Here is a 14,244-nt window from a genome sequence, read left to right as displayed (position 1 = left end):
GAGAGGGAGAGAGAGATCAAGGTGAAAGAAACACATCAATCAGTTGCCTCCCACATGTGCCCCAAGTGAGACCTGGGAATGAACCTGTGCTCAGGTATGTGCCCTTGACCTGAATCAAAATCGTACCCTTCGATGTGCGGACCAACACTAACCACTTAAACACACCAGCCAGGGCAAGAGAATCCAATTTTTGATCCCATTTCAATGACTATTTTTCTAGTATGCACAAATACGGCTGTCAAGAAATCTGAAGAAGTATATTTAAAAGAAGTTTGTTTTATTTGATATTTTCAAAAATTAAATTAGACTTGATAAATATAATATCATCAATCACAAAAACTCTTTAAAATATCTGAAATGTCCATTCAAAGGTTGTACAAGTCTCTTACTGGGTTTTTCACAAATACTTCATGTAAAAGAAATACATGTTTCCACCAATTTAACTATAATTCTGTTTGATTACAGTTTGTATTATGAGCCAAGTTGCTCTGAATTAGCCTGATTTCATAACTCCTATTTATAATATTGTTTCTATACATAAGTTGATTCTGAATTTCAGAAGCTCAACATACAAACCTTAGGAAACTATCTTTTTATATGGTAGGGGACCTACCATAATTAGTTCAATGAAGAATAATACTTTAAAAATTTAACTGGGGATACATTCATAGTCAACTTCATAACCTATTTTTTTTCCCTTAAACTATTGCCCTGGTCAAAACTCTCACAGTGTGAGAAGAATGGACATGATTTTTCTCTGGCATGGCCAAGAAGAGAGAAGAAAGGGAAGAGGAGTAATTTCTTTGGAGTCACTGCAGATACAGTTTCTGTTTTTAAAATTCAGGAAAAGGACATGTGTGTGTTGGGTCATAATGATGTACACTTTAAATATGTTATCATTTTATTTGTCAAATATATACCTCAATAAAGCTGAATTTTAAAAAATCAGGAATAGTACAATGATACATAAAACAAGGCAATAACAAAAATATAAAAATTCTTTAGAATAATGAATTGAGATAACTGAGATAAGTGAAAACTCCAGCTTGAGATGAAAGCAAATCAACTGCTCCAGAGTAGACAACTGTTTCTGATAATAACACTAAAGAGATCCTCACCCCACTCTCGGGGTCCTCATAGAGAAGACATAGTGTGAAAAAATAAACTGTCTTAGCAGCATCTTTATTATTTATATAAAGTCACCAAGGCTAATTTTAAGCAAAAAAACTTAAATGAAAATTTAAACATAAGAAATGTATAATTTAAAATGTGGAATGTCCTATTATAGGATAACAAAACAAAAATCTAAAAGAGAAATCATAGCTAGTTGCTGTCTTATTGAAAAGCTGAAGCAGAGAAAAGAAGAAATATGAAAATTATACTGTGTTATGAAGCTGCTACAAGAACAAGGAAGAGATATTGTTAACATCTGCTTTCTTCTAAAAATTGAGGTTACCTGGAATATGTCAAAGAAAGGGCAAATGATAGCTTCAACACCTACACTTGTAGATCTCCTAGTGGATCTAGTCTGTGTTTTCTGACCAGTCACAAACCGGCACTGATTTAGTCACTAGAAGTCCAAAGCGCTATCCATTGCGCCACAGAGCCCGCTATTTTTTTTAAATATATTTTTATTGATTTTGTACAGGGAGGAAGGGAGAGAGATAGAAACATCAATGAGAGAGAAACATCGATCAGCTGCCTCCTGCACACCCCCTACTGGGGATGTGCCCGCAACCAAGGTACATGCCCTTGCCCGGAATCAAACCTGGGACCCTTGAGTCCGCAGGCGCGCTCTATCCCCACTGAGCCAAACCGGTTTGGCAAGTTAAGTTTTTGATAACTTGGTAAATTAACCATTTGAGTAAAAAATTGGTTTTAGTGATTCCCTTCCCCTTATCTCTAACTTAACCCTAGAAGAAAGGGTTTGTTTTTCTTTCCTTTCAAGATACATTAAACAGAAAAGTTCTGTCTCACTCAAGATAACTACTCTTCTCAATGCTTTTTTCTTATAATAACCCAAGAAACGCTGTAAGAACAAAGAAAGTGCTTGTTTTTCTATTCATTATAGTAACAGCTCAACTAAATTGCAGATAAGCAATTAAACATATTAATTTCTAAGAAATTTAAGGATAAACTACCAAAATAAAGAAATAGTATATTTTGATAGCATAATATTAATGGCATTTTCCAAAAAACAAATATAATGGGATTCTTAAGGGAACAAAGGGCCAGATATACATCTAGCCTAGCCCTAAACCAAGACAAATGTAAGTAAGGCCATAGAAATTATTACTGGGAAGTTTAGATTTTTCCCCCCTTAAAACAACTTATTTAAAAAATATAAACATATAATCAAACTTTTAAAAATGTTTAACAACAATTATACAGCACTACTTAGAACGGACAAAATATTAAAATATCTTTTCCCAAGTCAAAGCAATATGAACGAGACTAGACTGTCAGCGGTTCTCAACCTGTGGGTCGCGACCCCTTTGGCGGCCGAACGACCCTTTCACAGGGGTCGCCTAAGACCATCCTGCATATCAGATATTTACATTACGTTCATAACAGTAGCAACATTACAGTTATGAAGTTGCAACGAAAATAATTTTATGGTTGGGTCACAACATGAGGAACTGTATTTAAAGGGCCAGAAGGTTAAGAGCCACTGATCTAGATTAAAACATAAAACATACAATTTAGCTGAAACCCAGTTTCTTGGAAATTTGTAAATTGTTTTAAATCTGGCTCATGCATACTACTCTTTTTACTATAAAAATGCTTGTGATATATCCTTTTAAGAAACTGATCAAAGAGGAGAGATTATTTGGTGATCTTGAAAGGACTGGAAAATCACTACAACTGAAGGATGGCCCCAGTGAAGACAGGTTTAAAATAAGAAACAGTCACTACAGTAATTGAATAGGAAACTTCCATCAGGAAACTATTCTGGAACATAGTTCCCTCAAATGCAACAGAGATAACCATTAAGCCTAAGGTGTTATTTCTGTCTTTCCATAGACCTTCCTACAGATATCACCATCATATTGATGACTTTCTACCTTTCTCTCCTGTCCTTGACAACTCATACTTTCTGCTCATTTGAATACCATAATAAAGTACTTTGTTATCCCTAAAAAAGATCATGTTGTTTATTGATTTCAAACCTTTAAGAAATGCCCTTTCTTAATTCCTAGTTCTATTGATTCATCAAGCAAAGTATTATTTATTCTCCAAAGTCATACTGAGGCATCATCTCTTTATTGATGTCTTCTCTGACCCACATGCTAAACCCTAAAATAAGTGTTCTCTCTATGCCACATCTATGTTATTAAAAACACGTGTCATTGCACATATGTATTACATCATATTGCAACTAACTATCTACATGGTCTATCACTCCTACCAAAATATAAACTCATGACAGACAGAGCCTAAAACTTATTAATCTTTATTTATGTGCAGACCCTAGGTGGGTTGGGCTAACCACATGGTTCCAGAAGCCCTCCCTTCACAGCTTTTTGTTTTCAAACCAATCACCAATATTTTCTCCATTACAACATTATCTCCACATTTTCACCATGTTGAATACAATTTCCCACAAAAAAAGTTATCGAGGTATTAGCAATATTTATATTAAATTAGACTTCATGGAATTGCAGGACAACTCTTTTTACTATTGCTTCTATGGGAAAATATACTAGTTCCAAGCAAATTGTAAATTTTAGAGAAACAATATATCTTTAAGCTAGGGAAATCCCATGTTAAATTTCCCCTGGTTGGAATTAAAACAGCATTTATTTGTGTAATAATTTGCTTAATTTGTATTCCTGTAAACTGTAAATCCTACAAGAGATTTGTAATATTTACAACTGACCAAGAATAGTATCCAAATCCTCAAGGACACACCACCACCACCATCACCAAAAAAGAATAAAAACAATATATTAACTCTTAGACAGAAAAAAAAAAAACCTGGATAATTAATTACACTGAGGCCCAATCTCACAACATTCAGTAACAAATTAAAACAGCAATAAAATAATACTTCACACCCATTATACTGGAGGTCAAAAAATATAAAATGTAGACAAGAATGTGGAGAAACAGGAGCTCTTATGCACTGCTGCCAGTGGGAATCCAGTCACATCAATGAGTATAACAAAAACCCATCACTTCCATTTTTAGACATGTAGCCAAGAGCTCTCCACAGGCTCACAAAAACATAAGATAGTCACTGCAGTATTATTTTTACTGGCGTAAAAATGGAAACACTGTCTATCAAAATAAAATAGGAGAAGAGATAAACATTTCATTGTATTCATACAATTCTATTCTAGTCATATAATTAAATAACATACTGGAAGTATAAAATGCATAAAAAGTATGCTGAGCAAAAACAAGCAAGTTGCAAAATAGTTTGTAGTTTTCATTTATACAGACTTCAAAAGCATAGAAAATAAATATTATTTGTAGACACAGATACCTATTTGCCAATAGTATAAAAACATATACTGAAGCCTATATAATTTTGTTAACTGATGTCACCCCAATATATTTAATACTATAAAAATACATAAAAATAACAGATATAAAAAATGCTGGAATCAGAATAGTGGTTACAGTGGTATGGGGGAAGAGAATGGGATGCAGGGCCATACAACTACTTCAATTGAACAGGTAATGCTTTCTTATTCTAGAAACAAAGTGCATACTGGAAAAAATTTAATATTTGATAAATTTGGGGCTAGGTACACAGGTGTTCATCATACTGCTTTCTGCAACACTTTATGTTTTATAAATTTTTAATAAACAAAACAAAAAACTCTAAGGAGATTTCAGTAAGATACACACTCAGTATTTCTTACATACAATAAAATACATGACAACAAAATAGAAGTTTACAGAAATGTATATCATTTTCTATTAACTGGAATCCAACAAAGTTCAGAATTGCTTTTAAGCATGATAAAATAGTCACCATAAATACAAAGGCATTATAGAGATAGCTTCAATTTACAGCAATTAATATATCAAAAGTCTTAACTAAATTTTTGTAAAACCTATAACAATTATTTTGTGTGGAGAGATGAGGACAAACTAAATCAGTAATATTTTTTTTAAAAAAATAGAAGAACACTGAAAGTACCTTGGAGGCACGAATCTGCCTGTGAATATCCGTTAGTTGCTGGATTTTGTATTCTAGCTCTGAAATCTGGGCTTGAAGCCACGTCCATCGGCTGCCAACTCTTGCTCTGTCTACAAGCCACTTCCATTCAGTACTACAGTTACTGTGAACAACATAGACATTGTTAGTCAAAGCACAAAGGCAATCAAGTTTTCACAGAGGCTGCTTAATAACTTCCTTGACTCCTGTCATACAATCCCAATTTCCTTTCCAAAACATCTAATTACATGAACTGAGAATGGCATATCAACTTCTTATCACAGAAAAAGATTCGATTTTCTTATCTTTCCATTCCACAAACACCTGTTTTTATTCAATGTTACTTAATCAGCAGAAGGGTAATCTCCTTTGCTACTTAATACTTTATTAATGTGGAAGGGCTGAAATAGGAGTGGGCCAGCAAAGAAAAGGAAACAAGAATAACAACAGTAACACCATGTAAAAACTATTTCATGAGGCTTTTCTAGCAGCCAGATGTCACGTTTCAGACAAGTCATTTGAACTGGGCTAGATCTAAATCCAAGTAACAAACCTTAGCTACGCAATTGTACTCTATGTAAGTTTCATTTGCTAAATCAGACATCACTATTAGATAATTAAATACTTAAAATCAATTTAAAGAAATTGTCAAAAATTATAATGATGAATGCTCTGTTGCATTTCAAATATGCATACCAAATATATAGATTTTGACATGTTTATTAAAATAAACAGCTTGTTTACAACCTGACTCCCAGCATTCACAGGCCAGAGACGACCAAGAATTTAGGTAAAACCTTTGTTTCATGCATATTTGAACATAAGAACTGAACCTTAGCTCCTCTATCTATTGGCAAAGGTGCAGCTCTAATCCACATTTTGTAAGATTACCAATTAATTACTGTATTAAAATGCTCCAACCACACAAAGTAGAAAACAACTATTTTGATGGGGGGGGGGGGAGAAAGAGAGAGAGAGAGAGAGAGAGATATTAGGAACTTCAGATTAAAGGAAAAACCTGACAGAGATTGAAGGTATAACTGAAGGACAAAAATTACTTAATGGAAAAACACAAGCTTTATGAAATACTTGTTTAAAAATAACATTTATTGTCAAAACCCATAAAATGAATGTATAAGACCAAAAGTGAACCCTAATGTAAATTATAGACTTTGGGTGATAAAGATGTGTCAATGTAGGTTCACAGATTATAACAAATGCACTACTCTGGTGAAGGACATTGATAATGGGGAGATTACGTTTGTGGAGTAGAGGGTGGGAACTCTGTATTTTCTGCTCAATTTTGCTGTAAGCCTAAAACTGCTCTAAAAAATCAAGTTTATTACTTTTTAAAAAACAGATTTAATCGTAATAGAAAGTCTTTCATATATACTTTAGTCAAAGAAAACATTATAAGAGATCATTTATTGTCAGAGAAACACATTACAATTGTAACTTTACTATACAGAATTACCCATTATAACAGGATTTTACATTATATCAATGTTCCCAAAAGCTATTTAAGATTCTAATTGCACACAAAGTGATTAAGGAGACTTTCATATATATTAGGACTTCTCTTGGAATTATTCTTCATTCAGTTTATAGCCACTATTGTCATTTTATAAATTGACACTCTTAAATCACATTTTCATAATCAGAGACAAAGTAAGAGAATGCCTATTCACAGATATTTAATATCACTAAATGCCAATCATCAGATCAGTGAGGAGGGCAAGAGCCAGATCATGCAATGATTGCATAGGTGAGGGTAAAGTGTTGGATTTTATACAAAAACAAAGTTATTAGCAAAAATATTTTTCTCAGAGCACTCTGACTACCAGGTAGAGAAAGCATTGAAGTGGGACATGAGAGGAAATAAGGAAAGTATTGGGATGCAACTATAATAATCTGGATGTGACAGAGATAATGATCTCCAAATATTTCCTTGCACTTAAGTTGGAGCCATGAGACTAGTTCTGGCCAATATGCTATAGGTAGCAGTGACCTAATCATTTCCAGTCCACCTGACAACCTTCGAAGTCACTAGTGCAGATAGTACAGCCACAGGATGGAGGAGGATCACAGACCAACCTACACTGACTTTATGTAAGCCAAGGTGAACCTCTGCTGTGTTAAACTACTGAGATTAGGAGGTTAACTTGTCACTCTAAATATAGGCTATTCTGAATAAAAGATAAAAATGGCTTGGACTGGGAAAGGGGTAGGAGATAAAGAAGAATAGAAGATAGATTCAAGGTTCATTTTAAAGTTGCTAGGACTTCTAGAAGTACGGTGTAGTAAGCATGGGGAAATCAACGATGATCTTAGTCTTTCAGTAAGTTTTGTTCCAGTTGGAAAATTTCCCTATAACATGCACTTTTGCTTGGCTATCAAAATGATGATTAGCTAATGGTAAAATATAATGAATATTTTTCGTGGAGTTCATGTTATTGTACTCCTAATAAAGATATTCAGATATTCAAGTTTAGAGAATTCATGTTTATGTTCATACACTATATTAAGTTATACTAACATAGAAAAATAGCAATATCATATTAAATTTAAATGAACTAATAATGGGGTTTTGTGGTATATAAAATGAATTATCTGTAAAGGATACATTACCCTACATTTTAATAGGAGTAAATAAAATACATTTGCTATAGTTAAAAATGGTAAACAAGCTTTTCCACAAAAAATTGCTTCCTTGGTTAAAAAGTGTATTTCTCAAAAATAATTAACATTGCAAACATGTTACAGATAAGCATGTGGCTATCTCACTGATAGGAGTTTAACACCCGTTTTACCCTAAAGTCAAAACAGATTTCATGTAAACAACTTATATAATCAATAATGTACTGGCTTATTTAATTTAGAGCATAACCAATGAGAACATAGCTGATGCAACAACGAACAAATAAGAATATGAGGAATACCCAGTGTCTAGACTTCCCAATTAGCATATAAGACAGCTAACACTGATTCCCTGCATCTCTGTGGCGTATGTAACAGACCACCACATGCTGACCCTAAGGAAGGGCTCCTCCTTCCAGTGAAGATTAGGGCGAAGACATCAGTGAGTGGAGACCCCCTGGGCAGTGAGACTAATCAGTCCCCAGAACAGCAGCATATGCCTTCAATCGCCATTCTTGCTTGTTTGCAGTCACGACTTAACTTGGTCAAGAAAACAAGCACAAGCTGTTTAAACCAAGTTGTTTTGAGTATAATTTCTCTTGATACTAACTTCTTGTCAAACATCATGAACCTACACTCCTGTTTTGACCCTCAAGTGTATTCATCAGAATAAGACATAACTTTCTAATATCACATCCTACATTACTAAGACTTAAAGAGGGGCTTGTATAAATTATGCCTTTAACATAAATTTTTAGCTCACTAACAACAATTAATTAACTATGATAAAAAGTCAAAAAAGAAGATCCAGTTATAAAAAATAACTAGCCCAAGAATAATAAGAATTATATTGGGAGAAATACATTAAATTATGCCAAACTTCTCCACTGGTGTTTGCTCACCTAGGAAGAGCTTATCCTTGCCTGAAATATGATTCCTTTAGACCAGTGGTTGGTAAACTTTTCCCGTAGGCAGGCAGAGAGTAAATATTTTAGGCTTTGTGGGCCACATAGAACCTTTAACAACTACTCAACTCTGCCATAATAGCATGAGAGTAACCATAGATGATACATACATGAATGGATGTGATTGTATTCCAATAAAACTGTTTATAAAAACAGTCAATGGGCTGAATTTGGTACATGAGCTGTAATTCTCCATCCCTGATGTAATTCTCCAATCCCTGATGTTGTTAAATTACTTGCTTTTCAACTTCTTTCTTTTAAGCTTGCTTGTAAGACCTGTTAGAGGTATAGATAGAGTAGCCACTAACTAGGGCTAATTCACTCTTGAAGAGTGAGTTTTCTGGGGTCTCTACTAAACACTCCAAATCTTTGACAAAGTCTTTCACTCTACTTATTCAGAACTCAAACATCTCCGAATTGTGTACGAGTGCTGGAAATTGTTCAGATTATGGCTTCCTAATAGTTCTTTATCTGTCCCTGTGGAGTTTCATGTAAACATGCATAGCTTAGTATTCAAAAAGTTATCTCAAGGTGACCACATGATGATTTCTGGAGCTTTCTAATTGCATATGTAGATCCCTCAATTTCAGTTCTCTGATCTACTAATTCCAGCTATTTCAGCCTCCCAAACTCTAATCTTTGTCTCAATTAAGGCCACTGTGTTCTACTTAGCTTTTTATGCCTGCATCAGATCATAAAATGCCTTCAAGCAGAACACAAGGGCAATCAGAGTCACTTCATCTGTTTCTCTTTCCTCAGGAATCACTGAACCTCAAACCTTTGCTGCCTTACACCCACTGTGTTCATTTTCTGAAAACAGTGACTGTCTCAAATAAAAGATAGGACAAAAGTAGGTTTACAGTTGTGAGGAAGCAAAAGTATTTATTCTTATATTATCATTTATTAATTATTATGTTATTTTCCATACAAACAACTATATACCTACTTTTGCCCCACCCTGTGTTTTTTTATTTAGTCCTCACCCAAGGATATTTTTTTCATTAATTTTTAGAGAGAGTGGAAGGGAGGAAGAGGAAAGAGAGACCTTGACTGTAAGAGAGATCTTGACTGTGACATGGATTGGTTGCCTCCTACACATGCCCCAACCTGAACTGGGGTATATACCCTTGACTGGGAATCAAATCCGCAACCCTTAGGTCTGTCCACTGATGCTCTAACCACTTGGAAAACTGGCCACGACCCCACCCTCTATTTTGTCCAGTTTGCGCATCAAGTATAGCCAAAGAGCAAGTACAGTACCAATAACTCCACTCCACTGTGGCTAGAGCTCGAAGAACTTTTATGTATTAAAAAAAAAAATGAGTGTGGAAATCAGATGAAGTACTGGTTAATTATTTTCAACAATTCAGGTAGGGAGAGAATTCTAGAGAAAAGCAAAGCCAACAGTTCCCTGAAAACAAGACCAAACAAACAAATAAAAAACCTATAAAGCAAAGCTAATTCTTGACTATTAAATGAGGGGGGAAATCTACAAATTCATGTTGAGGAGTCTTGTTATGAAAGTTTAGCATATACCTTACTTAATATACCCCTCCCTCAAAAATATTTTGTGCCATTAGGATCATTTAGGTTAACAAGTTCTCATTAAAATGTTCATTGTCACCCTACCGGTTTGGCTCAGTGAATAGAGCATCAGCCTGGGGACTGAAGGGTCCCAAGTTCGATTCCAGTCAAGGGAATGTACCTTGGTTGCGGGCACATCCCCAGTAGGGGGTGTGCACGAGGCAGCTGATGGATGTTTCTTTCTCATCGATGTTTCTAACTCTGTATCCCTCTCCCTTCCTCTCTGTAAAAAATCAATAAAATATATTTTAAAAATAAATAAATAAAATAAAATGTTTCATTGTCTTTAAGAAAACTAAGCCTCACTGACATACAGGTCAATAACATTAGTATTCTACCACTAACAAAATAAATCAAGAATAGTTATGAATTCTAGGAAAATTTGACGTGGAGATAAATCAAGTGGGGAGGGTTCATTTAGGATGTCCAAGGAAAATCTGAGACTGGAACTAAAAAGGAAGGAGAAACAAAGGGAGAAAAAACAATCTGAATATATTTTACAGTTCTGCCTAGAACTCTGATAGAACCAAATCTGTCAACTGTATGAATAGAAATTTCCAGTGTTAGTTTACAAGAATTTACAAATCAGATTGCCAAATTTAATCTTGTTCCCTTACTACTATCTATCCAACCCTCTCCCCCCAGCCAAAGAAAGGATAAGAGAAAAAAAAAAAAGAGAATTTTGGGACCACTTATGTACTCTAAATACTATTCTATGTCTACTGTATGAAAAAAATTTTGAAAGTTAATGGTCTGTTAAGTAGTCTTAACTCTGTTTTTAAAATCCTTGCATAACATCAAACACTGACAAATAGCATACGAATAAAGCAAATAAATGAATTTTTAAACTAGTCTAAACATATTTGTTAAAGGAATAGTCTGAGTCATGCACTTAGCAGTTAAACAAGCATTGTGTGTTTGCACATGTGTGTATCTCTTTTGTTCAGAAAACCAGGCCACCATGTAGTGTTTCCAATGGAGAGTAGCCTCCCTTATCCACAAGGGATACGTTCCAAAACCCCGAGTAGATGTCTGAAGCCATGGTTAGTAACAAACCCCATATGTACTATATTTTTTCCTATACATACATAACTATGATAAAGTTTAATTTCTAAATTAGGCACACTAAAAGATTAATGATAACTAATAATAAAATACACCAATTATAACAATACTAGAGGCCCAGTGCACAAAAATTCATGCATTGGGGGGGGTCCTTCAGCCAGGACTGCCCCCTCTCACAGTCCGGGAGCCCTCAGGGGATGTCCCAGGGGGAGTGGGCCTAAGCTGCAGTCTGGCCTCCCTCTGCGGGAGGCCACCCAGCTGATCAGGGGAAGGTGCTGCCCCATCATCCTGCTGCTGCTGCTGCCTCTGGCCTCCCTCTGCGGGAGGCGACCGGGCCAATCAGGGGTAGGCGCCGCCCCCATTGTCCTGCTGCTGCTGCTGCTGCTGCCACTGCTGGTCACTGCAGCTGCCTGCTCTCAGCCCTCGGCTGCTGCCTGTCTTTGGCCCTCACAGCCACCAGGGCTTTGTCTGGAAGACGTCTGGTCTATCTGGTCTAATTAGCATATTAACCTTTATTAGTATAGGTACTATAATAAAAGTTATGTGTGATCTCTCTGTTCATATCTTCCACTCCCAAATTTAATGCCTTTTCCATCTTAATTAAGGACTTATGTACTATCGCTGTAAGTCTGCAGTTTGAAGTGTGATAACAAAGCTAGCATAAATTTATTTTTTCTTCTTTACAACTTCATAGATAGGAGATTCATTCTTACCAAATATCTTAGCAACCTTAGCATATGATTTTTTTTCCCTTTCCTTAAGTCAAGAACTTTACCTTTTCACTTAAAGGAAGCACTTTACGAGTTCTCTTTGGCATATCCAAATTGCCAGCATCACTACTCTTGCACTTTGGGGTCATTATTAAGTAAGGGTTATTTGAACACAAACACTGAGATACTGCGACAGTCAGGGAATAACCAAGATGGCTACTAAGTAACAGGCTGATAGCATATTATTGCATGGATACACTGGACAAAGGGATGATTCATGTCCTGGGCAGGATGGAGTAGGTGGGACAACATGAGATTTCATCATGCTATTCAGACAGTACATAATTTAAGACTTATAACTTGTTTATTTCTGGAATTTTTTATTTAATACTTTAAACCACAAGTGACCATGGGTAACTGGAGCCAGGAAAGTGAAACTGCAGATAAGGGGAGATCACTGTTATACACTGCACAAGGGCTTGCCCAAAAGGACAAGCAGAGCTCAAATCCACCATGAGTTCTCCAACCCAAGCCCTGTAATTACAAATCTAACTCTGCTTAGAGGAAGGAGTAACTTCTTTTATTGCACACAAATGGACCAGTGATGGCCCTGCTGACCACTACAGTGGACAATGAAAAAATGAAAAGAGATAAAAAACAATTAGACTACTCTTGTTTCTCAGAAAGGTGATTATCACTATCAATCCAGAATTGAGTACAAGCGTTTCTGCTATAACACAGTAGATGCATTCCCGAATAATACCATGTTCTATAAAAATGGCTGAACTTATAGAGGGAACAAAATTAGAGCCAGACCACTCAAAATCTATGGAATTGTAAAATCTGAGTCCTAAAAAAACAATAAGAATCCTTATAAAAATATTAGTACAGTTTCCGCTGGCATTTGTATCAAGCCTGTCCATCCTTTAAAGCTTCATATCCTGGAACTCATGCTTCTTCCTTTGAGAAACGAAAGAGAAGATAATCACTTCTAACAGAGACCAGGTTAATAAAAATTTGAAATAGCATATAAAGATAGCTTTCTTGATCAATTTCTTTTTAACAAAAGTGAACTATCCTCACAGCTACTTCAACTGAACTCAGAACTTCCTGATCTTTTAATATAGTGGAATATATAGCAATTTTTAAGCCAATGAACCAGAACTTTATTGCAATATAGGAAGGTAATTTTCAGCATCTTTCTTATACTACTAAGGCTTTCTCTTTAGTTGTGAAAAAAATTTCCCACTCATCATTCTAAAACATTAACGTGTTTATAGTGTTTTGGAAAAAACCCCAAACCAAATTCCACACTATTGACAGTGTTCCTCTATATGCCAAATGTAAAGTTTTTCAGAGAGAAGTACAATCATATAGGTTAGAAACAGCGTTCTATATAAAGTGAAAAAAAATTGGAAAATAAGTGAAGGAAAATAACTTTTATTTTTCTTATCTTTAATGGGTCTAAGTGACAATGAAACAAATGATTTGTTCAAAATAATAGCAACAATGTAATCAAGTTTGTATTTGTGTGTGTCTATGTGTACTAGTATGTATGTGTGTGTGTGTGTGTGTGTGTATGCCTGTGTATAAGTAAAAGTGATACAAGGGACAGAAGAATTAGGATTATTTTGTTATTATAAGGTACTTACACTACCCAGGAAGAGGTATGTTATTTAAAAGAAAACTTGGATTAGCTGTATATGTACATTGCAAACTCTAGGGTAACCACTAAAAAAAGAAAAAAAAGACTGATATGCTAAAAATAGGAGAGAAAGTAAATCATATAAAGTGTTCAATTATAACTACAAAATGTAGAAGAGTGGAAGACAAAAATAAGAGCAAAAAATGGACAACAAATAAAAACAGTGACAAATATGGGAGATATTAATCTACTACATTAATATTCACTTTAACTAAAAGACAGACATTGTCAGAGTGGATTAAAAAACAAGACTCAAGGAGAAACCAAGATGGTGGCATAGGTAAAAACCAGAAACTGCTGCCTCCCACAACTTCAAAAATACAACGAAAAGACAAAACGGACATCATCCAGAACTACAGGAAGGCTGGCTGAGTGGAAATTCTACAACTAGAAGGAAAGAGAAAAGCA

General features: G+C 35.1%; 1 protein-coding gene across 1 annotated transcript in view; it reads right to left on the bottom strand.

The window, feature by feature from the left end:
- KANSL1L (KAT8 regulatory NSL complex subunit 1 like) overlaps positions 1 to 14,244 on the bottom strand; it is an 83,637-nt gene that overhangs the window by 63,389 nt on the left and 6,004 nt on the right. Inside the window, exon 2 of the mRNA XM_006778941.2 lies at positions 5,153 to 5,294. Within this exon, the coding sequence (XP_006779004.2) occupies positions 5,153 to 5,294 (142 nt within the window). The remainder of the gene's footprint in view (positions 1 to 5,152; positions 5,295 to 14,244) is intronic.

The sequence above is a fragment of the Myotis davidii genome, unplaced genomic scaffold, assembly GCF_000327345.1.
Source record: "Myotis davidii unplaced genomic scaffold, ASM32734v1 scaffold268, whole genome shotgun sequence".
NCBI lineage: Eukaryota > Metazoa > Chordata > Mammalia > Chiroptera > Vespertilionidae > Myotis > Myotis davidii.
This window is presented reverse-complemented; position numbering and strand designations above follow the sequence as displayed.